A 12,675-nucleotide genomic window follows, 5' to 3' on the forward strand; every position below is an offset into this window, starting at 1 on the left:
TCAAGTTTCATTGCAGATGTTTATTTTAATTTTGTTAATTTCAAATATTCACTGACATGTTTTATCAGATTTAAGGCAGAGAAAAAGATACATGTCCCAGGACTGCAGAGAAGGCTGTTAGCCGAACAGGATTTAGATGGTGTAATTTACCCTAAGTTTTACCCAAGGGGCTCACCCCAGGTGACAGGTCTTATTGCTGAGGTGTAGCTGAATATCAAGAAGCAGAGAGAGGAAGGCTCCCTGGATCAGTCTGGGAGTGTGTGGAATAAAAAGCTTAGAAGAGGGCAGGACTCCTGTAGATGAGTGGCTGAAATGGAACCTAGCAGCTCTTCCTCCAACTGAGACCAAGGCAGGACTGTACAGACTGCTGCAAACACCAGTGTTCTGAAGACAGGGTCACACTCCTTTTCACATGGCTAGGCAGGGGGCTCAGAAGCTGACTAACTCAGGTATCTGAACCACTGTCCTCAGAACGCTCACCTTTACCTCACTCTGTGGCTTGCCTAGACCTAGCGCTGCTGTGCAAAACCATGCTTAGAGAAGGGCCGGGAGAGAAACCTTGGCATCAGTTTTTCCTGGGTCTTCATCCCAGCCACTCAGTGTCATCGTCATCATCATCATCTCCAAAAAGGGGTGCTGGGGGCGGGCGTCCCTTCATGCTCTGACAAAACAGGAAAGAGTCGTCAGTCCTCACTTGTTCCTGCACCAGCTGGACTTCCCACCTCATAAAGATCCAACATCTGTTCCTGGCTCTAGGTTGGAAAGGAGGTTGTTGGTTAGGGTTTTACTGAAAGGAACAACCCTGAGGCCAGCAAATCTAGGCTTCCAGATCAAGCTGAGACAAGCATGCAGAGAAGGAGGAAACCTTTCAACATGGAGAAAAAAAGACCAACTTTATTTGGCTAATTTTGGCATTTATTTGTGAAGCACATGTATTGATTTCACAGGTTTTCCTCTTATGCAGTAACTTACACACTTCATGTGGGGAAAGAAGGGTGGCAGAGGAGAGACGGAGGAGGAGACAGAAACCAAAGCAGAGCAGCCCTAGGACAGGAGAGAGGAGGCGGGATGTAAAGGGAGTTGGGAAGAATACACATCTGAGAAAATACTGCTGCTGTAGCCTGAGGTGGCCTGTCTGGCTCTGGATATAACCACATCATTTGAGAAAGAGTCGAATTTAGAGACTTGGGTACATTCCCAAGTGAAGTCTCCCAAGAGATGAAGATATCTCAGAACATGGGGCCACAGCCTCCCACACCCCTGCTCTCACTGGCCCTACCCTTACTCCTTCCTATCAGGGAAGGGGGATAAAGGAGATTATGAGCCAAAGGAGAATCTCTACCCTTTGCAGGGTTTCAGATTCTGGCCTCTTTTCTAGGGACTACAAGGAACAGGTCCCACGGGGTAGCAGGGATTGAAGCTGGAGGCAGGCATGGACTAAATATTCTACACTAATCTGCTTTGGTGAGCTACTGCAGGTCCAGAATCAGTCACTGCAGGGCTAAGCCATAGGGAAGGGAGCGTGGTATGGTACCAAGAGCCCTGGGCTAATCTAGCTCCTCTGCCTACTAACTGAGACCTTGTACCTTTCTCTGGACATCACTTAAGTGATCTCTAAACTTTGACAGTAAAGGATTTTAAAGTGTGGCTCACAGCTTCTGTTCTGGCTAAAGTTCTGGCTCTGCATTTACTAGTTATATAACCTTGGGCATGTTATTTAATCTTCCTGAGCCTCAGCCCTCTTATCTATAAAATGGGCTAAAAGTCCCTACCTACCTCATTGGGTTATTAGAGGATTAAATGAGTATGTTTGTGAAGCAGTCTTCAGAGTACTTAAGAAACAGAAATTATTAACAACTTTGTTATTAGTATTCATACCAATAACATACTGTTAAGAAAAATTTCCCACTCTAGTTAGGGAATTCACTTGGGATGATCAATTGTTTTTCGTTTTTTCAGTGCAGAATTCATCTTCAGGATTCTCAAAGGAAAATTTTTTCCTGGAAAAAAAGGCTAACAGGAAGAACTGGTACACTTCCCCCAAAAGAACCTGGCCAAGAGGGTTCCGGGCTCTGGCACAACCATTTTCCTAACGTTTCAGCAGAAGGTAAAACCCACTCTAGCTGATATATGAGGGGACAGAATTTGCCCCCATTCAACCTCATATTCTGTCCCTGAGTTGGACTGAGCCTGAAGCTCATCTATGTTCTTCACACACATTTCATGTCAGTGGAATGCCCATCACAGCAGTCAAAGTGCCCTTGTGACAGAAAGGTTTAACTTAGCACAATGGGGAACAGCAAATGCAGGAATCTGGGTTCTAAGCCATACTCTGTGAGCAACTTACCTTCCTGGCCTTCACTCTTGTGCTTTGTAAAGTAAGGCTATATCAGTAATTTTCTGCCCAGGGGTGTTGGGATGACAGTTGGAAAGCAGGCTGAGTAAGCAAAAAATGCTCAGAAACAGATGGCCTTAGCCCAGGATTTTAGTCCTAGCTCTATCATTAACTCTCTCTGTGGCTTTAGGCAAATCCTTTCTGGGCCTCAGTTTTTTTGTCTGTGAATAAGCATGCATGCTAGCTAAGAAGATCTTCAAAGTCCTTTTCGATTTTAGAATATAAATAATATCCTAGAATACTGGGGAAACCTGAGGCTTTAGCATTCCAACGTAGGACTAAGCAGCCTACCTTTCGTCACTTAAAGTAGGAACAGTCCCTGTATGGACTAAGATTATGATCCTTTCTCAAGAATAAAGTGGTAACTGACCATCCCCACTCTGGTTGCAGAGCCGCGCCCTCCCAGCCCCAAGCCTGCTCCCATAGGGCCCTGCACACAGAGTCCAGGGGGTAGGCCACCAACAGCCTCCATTTCTCTGCCATGAGAGGTTCTTCTCAGCGCCAGTGGGGAAGGGCCCCCAAGTGGCGGTGTGAGGACTAGGCAGTGCATGAAATTCCCTTACCACCTCATCTTCATCCTCTTCCTCAGGATCTTCTTTGGACCTCGGGACTTTCAGAGTTGCCCCTTTAAACAGATCATCCTCTTCATCCCCAGAAAGACTGAAAGAAAATCAGGTCACAGGAAACACAGTTGTTCGTACTCCAGGCCCTAGTGTATACCAGCTACAAGGGTCACTGCTACCATCCCTTCCCACACTCAGTGTTGGCCTTCCTGGCCCTCTTGACACCCTCCATAACCTACAGCCAGAGCAATCTGTTAAAAATAATAAATCCAGACCATGTCACTCTTCTATTTAAATCCCTTTAATAGCTTCCCATTATACCTGAAGTCCAAACTTCTAACCAAAACCCAAAAAAACCAAACCCACTGCTGTCGAGTCAATTCCGACTCATAGCGACCCTAAAGAACACAGTAGAACTGCCCCATAGAGCTTCCAAAGAGCACCTGGCGGATTCGAACTGCTGACCTCTTGGTTAGCAGCCGTAGCACTTAACCACTATGCCACCAGCGTTTCCAAACTTCTAACAGTGATTTAAAAAATCTCAAGTGACCTGGCCCTTGCATAGATTCCCAACCTCACCTTAACATCACTCTCCTTTGGCTCACTGTGCCTTCTTTTACTTCCCTGATTGTGTAATGTTCCCTCCCACTTCAGGGCCTTTGCATATGCTGTTATCTCAGCCTTCTGTCTCTTCCCCTCACTCTTGGTATACCAAAACCAAAGCCACTGCTGTCAACTCAATTCTGACTCACAGCAACCCCGCAGGACAGAGCAGAACTGCCCCACAGGGTTTCCAAGGCTGTAAATCTTTACAGAAGCAGACTGCACTCCTGGTATACATGGCTCCTTTTCATCCTTCACATCTCAGTTTAAATATTACCTTCTCAGAGTCCTTCTCCAACCATTCTGCCTGTTATGTATTGAACTGTGTTCCCAAAAACTAATGTCTTGTAAATCCTAACCTCAATGCCTGTGGTTGTAAACCCATTTGGGAATATGTTGTCTTTTTTATGTTAATGAGGCAGGATTAGTATAGGGTGTATCTTGAGTTAATGTCTTTTGAGATATAAAAGATTAAACAAGTGAGCAGAGGAGAGATGGGGTAAGACAGATGCCAAGACACATGGAGATCCCCAAAGAACCAGGAAGCAGAAGCTGAAGACACAAGGACGTTCTTCCAGAGCCCACAGAGAAAGAACGCCTTCCCCAAGAGGCCAGCCTCCTAAACTGTGAGAAAATAAATATCTGTTTTTTTAGTGCCATTCACTTGTGGTATTTCTGTCATAGCAGCACTAGATAACTAAGACATTGCCTAAAGCAGAATAACCTCCTCTGTTTTTTTTTTTTCTATTATAGCACCTTGTTTCTTTTATTTTTTAGCAATTCTAATACCTTTATAATTGTATTTGTCTTCTCTGCTAGACTGTAAATGCCTCAAAATCAAGAACTAAATCTACCTTGTTTATCACTTCGTCACAGTGCCTACCACCGAGCCTTGCACATAGTAGGTATTGTGCTGATACAGGTATTGTGAATAAACACATGAATGAGGTGAGTGAATGAGTCTCTGAAGAATGAGTTGCCAGGCCTGGGAAAACCAGACGACCTCTGGCAATCGCCCTATTTCTGAAACTCTGTGTTTAGGGTAACATACCTGCAATGCTGAGAACCATGGCTGGATCTGAGGACTGCAGCTGGATCTGCAGAACCTGCCTCTGTGCTCAACAGCTCCTTAGAGGGACCAGTGTAGCTAGTGAGACCCTCTTTTTTATTGAGCTCTGGAGGCTGAGGCTCTCTTGGGCTTTCAGGCCCTAAGGCCAGTGGGTGCCCCTTCTTGGGGTCTGAAGTCAGAGATGGTCTTGTGGAGCTCTCTTGCAGTGGGCCATCTGGAACCACTTCCCTGACAAAGGCCTTTCTCAATGGGTCATCTGACTTAGCTGCCATCAGGCTGACAGCAAGTGTCTCCTCACACTCAGGGTCCACGGTTACAGAGCCTGGAGGTTCAGGTGAAATTGGAGTCGGAGGCCCCTGAATTCTCTGGGAAGGAATGCAAGCCAGTTCAGGTGGGAGGGCATCATCACTTAACTCTGAAAGCACCTGTGATTCTGAGGTCTCCCTTTTCCTTCTCTGTACATCCTCCTGGGGAGTGGGGAGGGCCTGAGGAGGTGAAGAGATGGCTTCCTCGGCCGCCTGTTCCAATGGCACAGTGGGGGACTCCTGCCTCTCCCTATTCAGGGATTCTTGAGACAGACCAGAATTGGCTGAGACTGACTGCTCCTGGGAAGTTCTCTGAAGTCTCTCCCCTCCTCCTCCTCCTCCTTCTTCTTCACTGCTGCTCTCCCCCCGCTTCTCTTGGTCCTGATGATTTAACAGCTGAAGAGTCACTGTCTGTTCAAAAGCCAAGGAGGAGATGATCACTGAAAGGAAAACAGCAGGTACTCCTAGTTCTTTAGTCCTTATTACCACAAACTAATCATCTAGTTCAAAGGATTTTGTTTCCTCCTGTCATATAAGGCAAACCATATCTGTCAAGATAAGTCAGTCCAGGTACTGTAATTACTGATAAACAGTCTTAAATAGTTTTTTATTCATGATTTCTTAGAAGGTACTTAAGCTCAACAAGATACCCATTTCCACAAAATAATCAACAGCTGGCCATACCTTGATCGTATTCATGATGGTTCCCAGAATAGTCCTGCCGTTATAAGATTCCTCCAGCTCAAACTCTCCCCGCAAGGATTGGAACACATGGTTCATGATTTTCTTGACCTGTGTGAAGATGTGAGGAGAGAAAAACAAGATCAAGATGTATGCTGCCAAAATCAAGTCATTAAGGAATACATTTAAATTCCAGAAAAGCTTAGAAGGCTAAAATGAAGCCCTCTTAGATCTCTATGGTGGGACATAGCTGGCCATTAACTGAAGTACTGAAGGCTGTCACTATGGAGAGGACAGTGTCAAATAATGAGGAGCACTTTGAGACAGTAGGGCTGGCTGTGAGAGTTCCTATCAAGGGCAAGCAAGCTGTGGTATGAGTGCCCAAGACTGCTTACAGACAATTTATTGATGCCTCATTCCCACCGCAATTACCGAACACTCACAGGCTAAAAGGGTTAGTGGCTAATGGATGCTGGACATACTCCCTGGCCCCCACTCCCCTCCTGTGATCTAGACACATTTCCCATATCTGTTGAAACCCCAGGAGAATAAGGTCCTTTTGGGTTTGGCATCACGGTGGCTAGGTTCCAAAGGGTTGATTTTAAGTCAGACAAGTGGAGCATCTAAAGTGAGAAAAATAAAAACTATCAACACAATAAGTTGGTCATATTCTTTCTGAATGCTTGATATGCACATTCAATCCCTTGATATGCTATGGTTTGCTTCTTCTTCAAAGTACCAGCTCACCTTCTCTGAGGGATCTGTAGCAGTGGCTTCATTCTCGGACATTTGGGACTTGTTATTCTCTAGTTCCTTGATGTACTGTTCATTTTGCTCTGTCAGAGCTGTGACTTGGGACTGGAGAGCTAAGCACTGCAAAACAAACAGACTATGGTTGTGGCCTCAGGAACCTGGACTACCAGGTGAAGGTCAGGAAACACAAGGGGAGAAGAACCATTCCTAAGCATCACCTCTTATCTCATGTAGGTCTACCTCATGTGACCACCCCTTCTGCCCCACCCCAGGCCAGCTGACTCAGTTAGAGCATTCTATTTGCTCATTACTCAATCTCAGCTCACAACTTCACTTCTTTCCCAACAAGGTCACTAGCCTTGTTCCTAATAGGTCAAGAACATAATGGAAAAAAGGGGGGAAGGGGAAATAGTTCTAGTCACATAGACAAATGCATAGTGAGTGTTAGTGGAAACCTATTCATCTACAAGATTGCCTCCACCATCTCTGAGTCAAAAGCATTCAACTGGATATTTTAATGACAGGAACTGACTTCCAGATATGGGGACTTTCACGCCACAACCCTGAGCCATTTCCTACCTCTTTTGTGCCTGAAGATCCCACCATACCCCACTCTCTATCCTTCTGCCCTGCCGTTGCCCAGGATGCTCTGCTCCCTTCTCTACCTTATCAAAGCTACTCGTCCTTCATGGCTCTGCTCAAATGTCACCTCTTTTGGGAAGCCTTCCCCAGTTAGCTCCCCCAAACACTTCCTCTTCTGGGCCCCACTGAACATAATGTATACCTTTGTTTCTCCTTTGTTCTTTCTTGAATGTGAGATTCTTGAGAACAAAGTTCTTTGTATGCCCTTTCCCACACACAATGTGTGGAACACAACTGTCACTCAATAAATATTTGTTTAATAAACAAATGATCAAATCATAATGGAAAACATGTTCCAGAACACTGGTGCTATTTTTTCTTTTCCCAGGTCACTGATCTGTCATTCAAAATAAGTATGTGAAAAATGATTGACAAACTGAAGAGTTAAACAATTGCGATTTTGTTTTTTGGCTATTAACACCTTTTAGGCTTTTATAAGGATCTATAAGACTCGAACAACTTGCTTGCCTCAAGTTAACTGGGCTGTCTAAGCTGTCTGGCTCAAGGAAAACATCTACCTTTTCCTGAAGTTGTGTCAGCTTCTGTTGGTTGGCATCTCTCTGTGCACACACCTCCTGGTACTGCTGCAAGTGTTCATCCTTGGCACAGGCCAACAAATGTTCACATTTTGCTGCCCACTGGGTCTGTAGCTCAGTCTGCACTAGAGACAGCTGCCGAGAGAGTAATGACCATATCCTAGGGGGTCATGTCACATCTAGGAAACCCCATCTTTCATAAGGTAAAAATAACAGGCTAACAGTATAGACTGAATAGGGACACACTGTTTAAAAAATCTTAATTACTTTTAAAATAAATGTACTTGTTAAAGGTAGGTAGGAAGACTTCATTTTTGCCAGGACTCCAAAAAGACAAAGGTCATAATGTGATGATTACTTTTCAAAGTTCACACCCTGAACTATATAAGTACAGAAACTTATTTTTGTCAAAATTCCCAGAGTTGATCAAATCGAGGGCAACAATTCACACTAACTAATTCACAAGAAACTGACATACAAATATGAATTTACAATGAGAAAGTTAGCTGTCAAATGGACTAGAGATCCAGCCATATCCTGCCACTATCCCTGGTTTCCTTTCCCCATTACCTAAACAAATCATTTCTTTTCAAAGGTCTATAATGTACCTGAAGGATTGTGTCTGGTGGGTGAGGACACTGGCCTTATCATGTTGGGAATTTTTCACAAGCTTGTCTTCATGTTTTGCTTCAAATTAAACATGAGTAATTAACATTAGATATGGGCTATTTAAACATTAAATGAACTTTTAAAAAAAGAAAGGAGATTCTCTATTTGATTCCTGGCGCCTCTGCACATATTTGTATTGCTTTCTTCCACCTTTCTGCAAAGCAAGAGCATCAACTAGAGAAATGTCACCCTAAATGATAAAGAAGAAGCTTCTCTCAGTCCTTCACACTTTCCTTTCATTTCCATAATTCCTCAGTTTTTATTACCTGCTCTGCAGTGGCTTGGTCTGTGGACACTCGGGCCTTTTTCAAGAGCTGTCGAAGTTTGTCCAATTCCTCTTGGTATGACTTGCGAATTTCATCTATCTCTTCCTCAGCCTGACAACGCTCTTGAGCTGACTTCTTTTTCCTTTCCGAGAGGTTCTTAGGAACAAGAGAGCCATCATCAACTCTACCAATTTTACAGATGATAAATTCGGGTGGGAATGGTGGTGGTAAGGACCACAATTGGTCCTTACTCTATTTCTGGAAATTTTCTGGTTTAATTTTTCCCAATATATTAACATTCTTGGCTTCTGGGTGAGAAAAACTGTGATGAGGAGAAGGAAATAAGAACTTTAACTACCACTCTATTAAATAAGGAACATCCTAACATTGGTGGGGGTACATGGAGACAGACACTCATATACTGCTGGTAAACCAAAAAAACTAAAACCCATTGCCATCGAGTTGATTCTGACTCATAGCGACCCTATAGGACAGAGTAGAACTGCCCCATAGAGTTTCCAAGGAGCGCCTGGTGGATTCTAACTGCCGACCTTTTGGTTAGCAGCTGTAGCACTTAACCACTACACCACCAGGTTTCCGCAGCCTCATAGTAGACTACCAAGCGGTAATTAAAAAGAATGAGTAAGATCTATACGTATTTCTGGAATACAATGTCCATAATATGTAAGTTAAAGACAGAGCATTAAACCTCATCCCATTACTATTTAGAAATGACATCTGTGTATATGTGTGTGTTTTATACACACAGAAGACAAATCTAGCAGGATACATCATCTACTATTTATTGTTGTTACCTCTAACCTGTGAGATTAGAGAGGGGTAAAGATAAATTTCAGTTTTTATTTTATACTTTTCTGTATTACTTGTATTTGTTACAATGAGCATTTATCATATTTAAAAGGGAAAAACAAGCTAATTAAACAGCTAATCCTGGCCACTTGGGTCCAGAAGAAAAACTTAGGTTGGAGAACTTACCTTTTCCAGAGACTCCTTCTCAGCTCGAAGGTCAGTCAGCTCCTCCTCCAGGGATGTCACCTTGAGTTCTAGTTGTTTACGGTTCTGCTTTTCACTTTTGAATCTGGACTGTGCTTCTTCGGAAGTTTCTTGGAGCTCTGGAATATAACAGCAGACAGACTTCACTGGAGAACCAGAGCACAGTGGGCTATATGGCACCCCAGCAGCTCTTTCAAAGCTGCATGTTGAGATTTCCCAATCCCACCAAACAGCATTCTCCACTCACTTCTTTAAGAATTGCCTCACTAACCAGCAATAAGGTTTACTAAGCCAGAAGCTGACTCTCCCACCAACTCATATTTATCCGTAGGAAGTCACAGCTCTACATATGTGTCACCTTCTACACATACAAAATGGAAAAAGAACATTCCATGTGGTCAGAGACCACATTTGAAACAGACAACTCCCCACAATTCCATTTCAGTCACAATCCTAACACATGGGACAGATCTTTGGTATTGGTATTGGTCTAGGCCCTTCCTTACTGCCTAGGTAAGGTATTCTCAGCTTTGTTGACAACTGGGACATTCTACTAAGAGTTTGTTTTCAAAACATGCCTTCTAAAAGAAAGCTATTTGGAATATTTTTTAGTTTATTTAATGCACCAAAATTAATTTTGTTTTGGAAACTTCCAAGTCTCTTATGGACACTCTTGAGGTAATTGTTATAGAGCAACATAAAAGGAGAGATAGGAATATCTGTGCTACATTCAAATCTCAGACTGTCCAACACACGTTTGCCTCATGCGGCCCCATGTGGTCCTCTAAAAGGGAAGGGACAAACCTTCAAGGTATCACTTTACGAACCAACATCTATTAGGCAAGGGAGCTTTGCTTCTTCCTAACTCTCCTGTTGCTCCAGCTTCATTCTGCCCACTGGTCCCCTCCACATTTGTTTCCACACACCAAAGTGGAAGAATTAACATCCTGATCTTCACAAATCTTCTATTCCAATCACTACGTCTTGAGCGCTACCTTGGTGCCAAGCACTGAGCGAACATTAATTTGGAGGAAAGAACTTTACAAAGATGAGCAAGACACCATTTGTGCCCTCCAGGAACTTGCATTCTAAAGGGGGAAACATACACATAAATAATGCTGATCAAAAGCTGACTGCAATAATGGTCATCATAATGCACTAAGATAAAGGATTTTGAAGGAGAAATCAAATGTCTGAAAGCGTCCTCTAAAAGAGGTAGAATTTCAGAGAGAACTGAAAGCAAATACTGGTGGTGTTGGGTACATCAAGTCCAGAGAAAAGCATGAATAAAAAGCAAGACAAGAACTGCAGAATGTACTGAAGAATAGCCAGCAGGCTGGCTAGTATATATAACGCCAAAATGAATGGGGAATATAATGTGACGTAAGGCAGCGATGTATATAGTATACAGAGGCCAAGCAGGGGGGCCCTTGAGTGGCAGCCTGTGGAACTGCAATCCATTCTCTAGGAAAGAGGCAACCACTACAGGATGCACCTCTTTCTTAAACTTCCACTGGGTCATGAGTTAGAGAAGCACATTAACTCTTCCAGGCATGATGCCAATCATAAGTACAAAGACACTGACAACACCATTTTGCCAAACAAAGGGGAACTATGGCAACTGATAAATTATAAATGAATAGTCAGTTCTTTTGTTGTCATTTACGTAAAACATTCATGGAAATTTTATACTGATCCCCCTTAATTTTTAGTTCAGTCCATCATAAACTTCACAGCCATTATACTAAATGGACCAAGAGGAAGAAAACAATAATTCTGTAAGTTTAAATGGCAAAATCCCAGCCGCCTCCACCAAGCACATACCTGAGAGCTTTGCCTGCAGTTTGGTGAGTTGGTCCCTGAGGAGGTCTATCTCCTTTAGGTTTTCTGTCAGCTGCACTTGCAGCTCTGTTTCTTTTTTTTGTTGAACAGTCATTTTCAGCTGCAGATGAGAGACCTGTGCTGTGGCTGCTGCTAGTTCTTCTGTCACCTTGGCCTGAATAGTAACAAAGTACAACATCAGTTAAAACATGGGTGTTCTTTGTCTCTAGGTGACAACCCAACCTCACATAACTATACTGACTGAAACGGTAGATGGGAATGGAGCTGAAGCCACCTTACACCTCATTAAACTGAAATCAAGCTTTAAAAACATACAGTCTATGACTCAGGAATTCTCTTGGGGAAATCTGTCCTTAGGAAATCATTAAGTAAGATTACAAAAATTTTGCTATAAGAATGTTTGTTGCAGTATTGTTTATAGTTGTAAAAGACTGGAAAAACAAAATCCTGAAAAATGAGGGTTGATTAAGCAAATAATAACTCATCTATGATATACGCAGCTGGAAGCTATGCCACCAGTATTCAGACACCAGCAGGGTCACCCATGGAGGACAGGTTTCAGCTGAGCTTCCGACTAAGACAGACTAGGAAGAAGGACCCAGCAGTCTACTTCTGAAAAGCCTTAGCCAGTGAAAACCTTATGAATAGCAGCTGAACATTATCTGATACAGTGCTCGAAGATGAGCCCCCCAGGTTGGAAGGCACACAAAAGATGACTGGGGAAAAGCTGTCTCCTCAAAGTAGAGTCGACCTTAATGACGTGGATGGAGTAAAGCTTTCAGGACCTTCATTTGCTGATGTGGTACGACTCAAAATGAGAAGAAACACCTGCAAACATCCATTAATAATCGGAACCTGGAATGTATGAAGTATGAATCTAGGAAAATTGGAAACTGTCAAAAATGGAATGCATAAACATCGATATCCTAGGCATTAGTGAGCTGAAATGGACTGGTATTGGCCATTTTGAATCAGACAAGCATATAGTCTACTATGCCAGGAATGATAACTTGAAGAGGAATGGTGTTGCATTCATCCTCAAAAAGAACAATTTCAAGATCTATCCTGCAGTACAATGCTGTTAGTGACAGGATAATATCCATATGCCTACAAAGAAGACCAGTTAATATGACTATTATTCAAATTTATGCACCAACCACTAAGGCCAAAGATGAAGAAATTAAAGATTTCTATCAGCTTCTGCAGTCTGAAACTGATCGAACATGCAATCAGGATGCATTGATAATTACTGGTGATTGGAATGCTAAAGTTGGAAACAAATAAGAAAGATTGGCAGTTGGAAAATATGGCCTTGGTAATAGAAACAATGCCAGAGA

General features: G+C 43.0%; 1 protein-coding gene across 1 annotated transcript in view; it reads right to left on the bottom strand.

Moving 5' to 3' along the window:
• The window catches only part of FKBP15 (FKBP prolyl isomerase family member 15), a 56,831-nt gene continuing 44,156 nt past the window's right edge, over positions 1–12,675 (bottom strand). The window contains exons 20-28 of the mRNA XM_049895056.1: positions 11,321–11,492; positions 9,479–9,615; positions 8,483–8,638; positions 7,530–7,682; positions 6,364–6,489; positions 5,620–5,727; positions 4,613–5,346; positions 2,959–3,055; positions 1–661 (exon numbers count right to left, since the gene is read on the bottom strand). Of these exons, the coding sequence (XP_049751013.1) occupies positions 584–661; positions 2,959–3,055; positions 4,613–5,346; positions 5,620–5,727; positions 6,364–6,489; positions 7,530–7,682; positions 8,483–8,638; positions 9,479–9,615; positions 11,321–11,492 (1,761 nt within the window). The 3' untranslated portion in view covers positions 1–583. The remainder of the gene's footprint in view (positions 662–2,958; positions 3,056–4,612; positions 5,347–5,619; positions 5,728–6,363; positions 6,490–7,529; positions 7,683–8,482; positions 8,639–9,478; positions 9,616–11,320; positions 11,493–12,675) is intronic.

The sequence above is a fragment of the Elephas maximus genome, chromosome 9 (genome assembly GCF_024166365.1).
Source record: "Elephas maximus indicus isolate mEleMax1 chromosome 9, mEleMax1 primary haplotype, whole genome shotgun sequence".
Taxonomy (NCBI): domain Eukaryota; kingdom Metazoa; phylum Chordata; class Mammalia; order Proboscidea; family Elephantidae; genus Elephas; species Elephas maximus.